The sequence below is a fragment of the Chenopodium album genome, chromosome 18 (assembly GCF_948465745.1).
Source record: "Chenopodium album chromosome 18, dcCheAlbu1.1, whole genome shotgun sequence".
NCBI classification, from domain to species: Eukaryota; Viridiplantae; Streptophyta; class Magnoliopsida; order Caryophyllales; family Amaranthaceae; genus Chenopodium; species Chenopodium album.
The window spans coordinates 28,858,976-28,867,428 of NC_137851.1; the positions used below are offsets into that span (position 1 = coordinate 28,858,976).

At 33.3% G+C, this 8,453-nt stretch overlaps 1 protein-coding gene across 1 annotated transcript; it reads right to left on the reverse strand.

The window, feature by feature from the left end:
- Positions 1 to 875: 875 nt before the first annotated feature.
- LOC145592350 (pyruvate dehydrogenase E1 component subunit alpha-3, chloroplastic-like) lies at positions 876 to 4,254 on the reverse strand. The gene is made up of 3 exons (XM_081648797.1): positions 3,832 to 4,254; positions 2,673 to 3,450; positions 876 to 1,401 (listed from the first exon to the last, which is right to left on the reverse strand). The coding sequence occupies exons 1-3, from the start codon at positions 4,081 to 4,083 to the stop codon at positions 1,124 to 1,126; spliced, it is 1,308 nt and encodes a 435-aa protein (XP_081504923.1). The 5' UTR covers positions 4,084 to 4,254; the 3' UTR covers positions 876 to 1,123.
- Between the last annotated feature and the right edge of the window lie 4,199 nt (positions 4,255 to 8,453).

An 8,453-nucleotide genomic window follows, 5' to 3' on the forward strand; every position in this document is an offset into this window, starting at 1 on the left:
TATTCTATGAATATTTGAAGCAAAAAAAGTGCAAAAAAAAAAAAAAAAAAAAAAAAAAAAAAAGTTTCAAGAATAAGAATAAATCATGTGTACAATACACCATTATTTTCTAGTTAGAAAAAGGGTTAAACGTCGTCATTCGTAATTTTTTTATACCAATGTGTCATTTGTTAACTTTTATACCAATCTGTCGCTATTAAGTTAATTTTTTTACTAATCTGTCGACACTTGCTAACTTTTATATCAATATGTCGTCGACGCTAATTTTATACCAATATGTCACAAAAGTACTAATTATTATACCAATGAACATTTGAAGCAAAAAAAAAGTACAAAAAAAAAAACATTAGATTAAAGTTTCAAGAATAAGAATAAATCATGTGTGCAATACACAATTATTATTCTAGTAGAAAAAAGGGTTAAATGTGTTTATTCACTAATTTTTTATACTAATGTGTCATTTGTTAACTTTTATATCAATCTATTGCTATTGGATTAATTTTTATATTAATCTATCGTCACTTTGCTAACTTTTATACCAATATGTCATCGACGCTAATTATTATACTAATATGTCACAAAGGTGCCAATTTTTATACCAATATGGTTAATTGGCCTCTCAGAATATAAATTAACCAGCCAACTTTGTATCTGAAAATCCGATGATTGATGCTTTGAACACTGCTAGTAACATAAAAGCGTATATTGAGAACAGGTTTATTAAAGACTTAGTTTAAAATGGTTGCTTAAGCTTTCACAAACCAGCTTGTTAAACTCAATTAGGGAATTTACCTGATGGTTCTAATGATCATTGGAATTTACACATGAGTACATGACTAATAACATCAGGTGTAGAACAATGCAAATAATGCGACTTAAAAAAACCTCCCAGAACCAGGTTTTATATATATCAGCACATAAGCACATCTGAATAACTTGATAGATAAATATATCGGCACATAAAAGACTAGAATAACGGCTGCATAGCTGCAGCTCAAAACAAACCAGATAACACTATTCAACAGTGATACAGAATGAGAAACCTAATAAAACAATAAGGTGTTATGAAGAGGAGGAGGTGGGTTATAAGGAGGAAGAAATAAATTAAAATCCTGAAAATAAGTTAAAGTTGGGCAGTGCCTTCTGTGAACTTTGGATCTTCACATCTGTATTTACCATCAGGTCCAATTCCAAATCCCTTTGGATCTGCAAACACGTTCTCAAGAAGTTGGCTTCGAAGGGGAGCAGGGCTTTGATCTGCAAAGTCAACAGCTTCCTCAACTAGTTCATCTATCTTCTTCTTGATTGCCTTCAGTTCAGCTTCGCTGGCCAACTTGTTCTCAATCAAGTACTTTTTCAAAGTGTCTATTGGATCTCTAACACTGTAGCGAGCCTTCTCATCTGCCAACAAAAGTAAATTATTTGTCAATTGCAAAATTATATGAAAAAACAAAAGTCAAGATGCAATCTTCATCACTATGACTTCGAATAACTCAAGTTAATTATTTATACACCTAAGAGAACTGAAAAGAAATGTTATGGTATCAGATGGAATGATGTCCTCCTGTATGTAGTAGACCTATTAGATACGCAGTACTTCAGAATAAGAGGAAGGTATATGCAATGGTAAAAGTGAGCCATGCATGCAACTTGCCTGTAATTCATCCAAAAAGATGTCTCATGATGTCCACCTGGTTTACTTTTCTAATCACAATATAATAAACTAAAATAAGGTATAACATAATTAAAATAAAACTACATCTGCCAAAGGAGTTATGGAGCTTAACAAAGGTTTCATCAATAACTGACACTGATGGACTACTTCAAGGGGCCTTCCACAGAGTGCGGCATCTCAATGCCAGTCAACTTCTGAGTTATTTCAAGTAGAAAAAGGTTACAAAGGGTATGCATAATTCATATGCTCAAATTTCAAATAAAATCCATGATAAAAGTTCTTTATTAGCTACGGATTTTGGTAGTAGCTGGTGTTAAAGATCATTTGACAGCAGGAAATATCTCTTAGACCCCTATCAAACCAATAAAGGATTTTTGATGGTGTAGAAAAAATAGACTATGATTGATTCCATAAAAAGATGTCTAATCCGCAATATGTTTGTTTTGATAGGTTTGTGAGAAAAGTAAAAAGGTAATAAGGTCAACACTGGGTAGAAAATTACTATGACAAACAAAACAAAATTACTCCACAGCTTAAAACTCATTGCTTTTTACAGCAAAACAAAGATCAAACAACAAGATGGGAGACACTTCTGGTACCAAAGGGGATTACTTAGAAACTCGTGACAGTTGCACAAATTAATTAGTTCTAGATAGATGAGTTTTGAAGAAAATTTATTGGCAATTCCAACAAATTGAAACAGATAAGCAAGTGCTAAAAAAAAAAGGGAATCGTCACTTTTGTTAATACTGAGTTCTTGAAAGGGAGTTACAAAAGTGCAAACCCTATATTTGCTAGTAACCAAAAATGCTACTAACAAGACTAGGCATTGATAATCTTTAAAAGCAATTTTAATTTTCACTTTATTACAATTCAAACATAGACATTCATGAATACTGGAAAACATATTAAGACACAGAATATTATACAAAACAATTAATGTAATCCTGCAAGTTAAAAAAAAAAGAATGAAGAAGTAAAATTAATTAAAACTTACCAGGGTCACGAAGCTCATCAGGGTCTGCCAAAGAGTGTCCTCTAAACCTGTAAGTTTCACATTCCACCAGGGTAGGACCTCCTCCACTCCTAGCCCGGTTAACAGCATCCTTTGCCACCTCCCTCACCTTCAAAACATCCATTCCATCTACATGGACTCCTGGCATCCCAAAAGCAGGACCCTTCTTCCAAATCTCGGGATCAGAAGTTGCCCTTACATGAGACATTCCAATTGCCCACAAATTATTCTCCACTACAAAAATAATGGGGAGTTTCCACAATGCAGCCATGTTCAAACACTCAAAGAACTGCCCATTGTTACAAGTCCCATCTCCAAAGAACGCCACTGTCACATCATCACAGTTCTCCTTCAGCACCTCTCTCTTATACTTGCTCGTAAATGCAGCTCCCGTGGCAACAGGAATTCCTTCCCCAATGAAGGCAAAACCACCGAGAACATTATGCTCCTTGGAGAACATGTGCATAGACCCTCCTTGCCCGCGGCAGCAACCAGTGGCTTTACCAAAAAGCTCACTCATCACAGCACGAGCAGGGACACCCTTGCTAAGGGCATGAACGTGATCACGGTAAGTACTAACAACAGAATCTTTCTGTGTTAATAACTTGATAAACCCAGTTGAAATAGCCTCTTGCCCATTATATAAATGGACAAATCCAAACATTTTTCCCCTGTAATACATCTGGGCACACATATCCTCAAACTCTCTACCCAAAGTCATGTCCTCATAAAGCACCAAACCTTCCTCTTTAGTAATCAACTAGAAACAATAATCACCAACAAGCACAAAATCAACAACCAAAATTCTTCCTTCATAAATTCTAACAGTTACATGATTATAGATCAACTTTAATTTGCTTCTACTGAGTGTTTCAAATCAACAATTCTGATCACAATTAACAAATTATAAAATATATATATACAATCACATAACATAAATGCCGTACATAACATCAAATCATGACATTAATCAAGAAAAACATTCAAATTACCTAACAGCCTTGCACTTGTAACTAAAAACTAGTAATACTCATACAAATCACATGATTTTGTTTTTGAGAAAAACCCGAAAACTGAAAACAAAAAACGATAACAAACAATGCAAGCCGTAAATTAAGAGAATTTAGATAAAAAAAATTACCAGATTTGAAGGAGAAGCAGCAGTTTTGGACTTCTTTTCCATATAAACCTCAGACACAGCAACAACAGTAGTGGAAACAGAAGAGGATGAAAAGGGTATTTTCGAAGAAATGCTAAGTTTGTTAACAGATCCAAGAAAAGATTGTTGTAAAGATTTAACAGGATCAAAGAGGGGTTTGTCATTGGATCTATTATAACTATAATTATGATTGATGGAGTAAAATATTTTGGGAACAGCCAAAGCAGAAGACATGATGATTGATTGAATGAATGTTAACAGGAAATTGAAAAATGCAGGAAAAATTGGGTTGGAAGAACAAAGAAATACAAGAGAGAAAATGGGGAAGAAGAAGAAAAGAGTGGAGAATTAAAAGGGGAAGGGCGGAGTAAACAATGAAGGGGGAGTTGTGTTGTGGGAATGTCGTTCACCCGCAAAAAATAGGAACAAGCAGGTTGTGTATTCGTAATTTTTCCCCTTATTTTTTACTTTTTGTTAATTAACTTCACCTGTGAGGTATTTTCTTTTTTTTTAATTTTGGGACCTTTTTTTTTATTCATTACCGGATGAAACCCGTGCGAGATACAGTTGGTTTGAATTTTTTAAAAACAAATATTTTTTATGTATATGATGAAATTTGTCAATTATTCTTTATACGTATAATATCATTTAATATTTTTACTTTAAAATAAATTGTAAATTTTTTTTTCATTCATTATAATACCTGCGTTTCATATTATTTGTAACGATTAGACATTTTTCCTCTATAATTTATGTCAAATTGTTGCAAATAATATGAAACGGAGATAGTATATTTAGATAAAATTCCTAATATCAAAAGATAAGATTTTATATCTAATTAATTTAAAGGAAAATTTGCAAATTGCAACCATTTAAAGTTAGTATTTTGCAAATTGCAGCCATTTTCAAAAAAAATTGCAAATTGCAGCGCAAAAGTTCTTATAAATTGTAAATTGCAGCCCGATTTAATTTTTTCACCGGTATGCGTGTCGAAAATATTCGGTTAATGTTATAGGGGTCATTTTAGTTCTTAAGGATCCGAATTGAGCTCGAAATTAGCAAAAAAATAACATAAGTTCTTTTTTTTATCAAAGAGAAAGGATTCAATACTTTCTTATTTAAGGCTTGCATTGTTTATTGCCATTTTTTTTATTATTATTATAAATTATTTTTGATAACATTCAATTTCCTATATTTCTCTTTGATAAATTGGAATACAAGTTATTATCTTAGTAATCTTTTATTATTGATTATCAAAGATAATAATTATTTTAATTAAAAATCCTTAATAATCTTATTTGAATTTTCAATAATAAAATTATTTTATAAATAATTTTTTCTTACCAAAAGGAGCACTCCTCCCCCACCTAGTCAGCCACCCCCAACTAGCAGCCTTTTCCTCTTCTCAACCCGTGTCCCTTCTCACCAGCGCCTAGTCAACCCTATAGGTGACCCCCTCCCTTTCCCCCACCCCGACTCTCTTCATCTACCATGACACCCACCCGAAACGGCCCCACTCCTGTCCACCACCCCAAATCAACCCCCACGACGGCTTTTGGCTTGTTCCGAGCCAACAATAAGGGTGAGTTTGACGGTTGCACCTTCCATCAAAGTATGATAACCTTCATATTTGATCGAAGAATGATGAACAAAAAAGCTCTTCTTTTTTTTTTTACCTCCATGTTCATGCAATTGGCAGAAATAATTGATCTTCAATTCAATACATGCTAAGGAACTAAACTGTCGCTTGACTACTAAGCCAAGAGAAATCTAATTAAGAAAGCTAAGAACAAATCTTAAAGAAAATGAAATGCTTTTCTTGATTTGCTAATGTCTCTCTCTTGAACTTTCCCTCTTATTTATAGACAAGCTTGGTACGATTTACCCCACTAACTTCAATAACCGCTAGGCAGTTATATATGACTCTTGGCGCCAATCCCCTTTGAAATTCGAAGTACTCTATTTGCTTTATAACCGGTTCCATTCTTCTTCTTAGGTTTTCCAATTAGGCCTTGTCCACCCAGCCATACCTTCATTGTTAGACTAAGTTTCCAACATTGTTTCAAAGTCCATTTCTCCTTAGTTAACGTGTTCAAGTCAAGATAAGTAAAAAAATTTAATTTTGGGTTAGGTGTAATAGAAGCCATAACCCTTATTATCGTTGAACCATCGTACAACTCCTCGAGATCAATCTTCTTGCGCCATTGTTGAAGAGAAGAAGAAAAACCTACCCTAGAATTACGAGATTTCCTTTCTATGTGCGATGAGAGATATAGAAAGAGAGAAAGAGGAGAGAGAATTGATCAAGGTGAAGGAAAAGGGAGTGTGGGGATGGCTGGGGGAGTGGTAGGATGTCGTTGGTGGGAGAAGAGAGGAGGTGGGGTTGATAGCAAGGTCGCAGTGTGTGCGTCGTTTGCGAGGAGGGGGTCTGGACGCCGGTCCCTGGCGGGGAGGGGTAGTGTAGACACCTGATTGTGTCTCCTCAAAAACCAAACTCAGTGATGAGTACCTTTCACGTTTTGATTTACGAGTTTGGTAAAGAGTTGAAGAGTCTCAGAAAGTTCCTTTAAGACTTGACCTTATTTATAACCTAACCTAAAATGTTTTAATCCAAAATATCATTTTGTGCCTTTTAACCCAAAATCATTCATTTCGTGTCTAAACCTTAAACACGTCTAAACTAGATTATTTTGGTCCATACCCCATAATCCTTGTCCAATTATTACTTAGTTAGATGGGGCTTGAAAAGAGCTTTCCATAATATATTACAAGCCTAAATCCAACTTATAACGAGTAAGTTATGGCCAAAACACTAAACCAAGCCCAGACCGAGCCTAGATCCACCTTACCTACGACCTAATGATCATGTGAGGGTCCAAATACCTTATTCAGAATCCTAAACTAATTAGGATTCTTTAAGAACTTCTAGAAGTCACCAGAAGGTTCTAATATAATCTATCCTTTTCGAAAACATAAAGATCAAAGAGTTTAAGATTGAATAAAACTTCTCTTCTAATAAACCTAAACTGACATTGTCCCACTATTTCGATCATATCTAAAATTATACAAAAATGAGGTTGGAAAGTAGGCGTTTAGAGCTTTCCAACGATATATTATTTATCTTATTCTGATTTCCGGATAAAAAGTTATGATAAAAACAAAAATTGCAAAAATTGTTTCCAACGCACCACGACAGTTCCATCGCGCCGCGATACCCCTATCGAGAAGCCATAAAAAGAGTTTTACTCTGATTCGAAATTTTGATCTTTTCTGATCACTTTGACCCTCGATCTTTTTTCCTATAAATAGAGGTCATTTTCCCCAGTTCCAACCACCAACAATCATCATCATCATCATACCCTCTCATCTTCTTAATTATCTTCTCTCTCTCTCTCTCTCTTAATCCCATTTTATTAACCCTAGCCTAAACACATCCTTGATACTCATCCAAATCAAACACCATATCTCCTTTGCGAGACTTAAATACTCCTAGCAAACCTCGACGTTGCCTTCAACCCCAACATGAAAAGTTGATAGTCTTTCTTAGGGTTTGATCCCAAATCTATATTTCAATTATCCTTTAATTTATTTACTTTCTTGATTATAATTTTCTTGAAGTTTACTAATGTGTGTATTGTTTTAATAGCAAGAAGGTTGGGACATCAAAGTATGTAATTCGATTACTTAATTCTACATTAATTTTGGAGTAGAAATCATGCTTAGAATATTATTTTAATTCCTTTAATCATGTTAGGATGTCTTTATGATCTCTAGTATCATGTTTAGAATAACACTTTGATTATGATTTTTAGCGACATGCTAGAATTAATTTGTTATTAATCTGTTTAGTATCGTACCTAAGATCTTACTAACGATGTTTTGATGATATCATTATGATGATGATTACTGTGTCAATTATACGTTGCTTGATTATTCATGATTTATTGTTATTGCTTGATCACGCCCCTTCTTGCAGGTTGAACGAAATTTTTATGTACTTGAAATCACGCCTAGCTAAAAAGATAATTAATAATTGATTTAGGCTGATATGATTTTAATTCAAGTGATCACTAATAATAGATTTAATTGTACATTAATAATGTTTTAGCTAGGCCTAAATAATCAACAATGAGGCTCAAAAGTTGAGTTTGAAAAATTTCCTGCATGTAGTTTTTTTTTTTTTTTTTAAAAATGTTAAATATATTTAAATTGTATGTTTTTAATTGTTAAAGAATACTTCACTACAGTTAAAATAATATTTTTTTAAAAAAAAAAATCATTAATGTCATGAGTAATTTAGTATTTATTATAAAATATTACCAAAGATAAAACTTGTTGGTGACTCTTTTATCTCTAGCTTCCTTCCCTTAGAGCGCCGCCATGCCTAAAAGCATGAATACAGTGGGGCTCAAAAGTTGAGTTTGAAAAAGTTCCTGCAGTTAGTTTTTCATTTTTTTAAAAAAAAAAGTTAAATATATATTAAATTGTATGTTTTTAATTGTTAAAGAATACTTCACTACAGTTAAAATAATATTTTTTTAAAAAAAAAAAAATCATTAATGTCATGAGTAATTTAGTATCAATTATACAATATTATCAAAGAT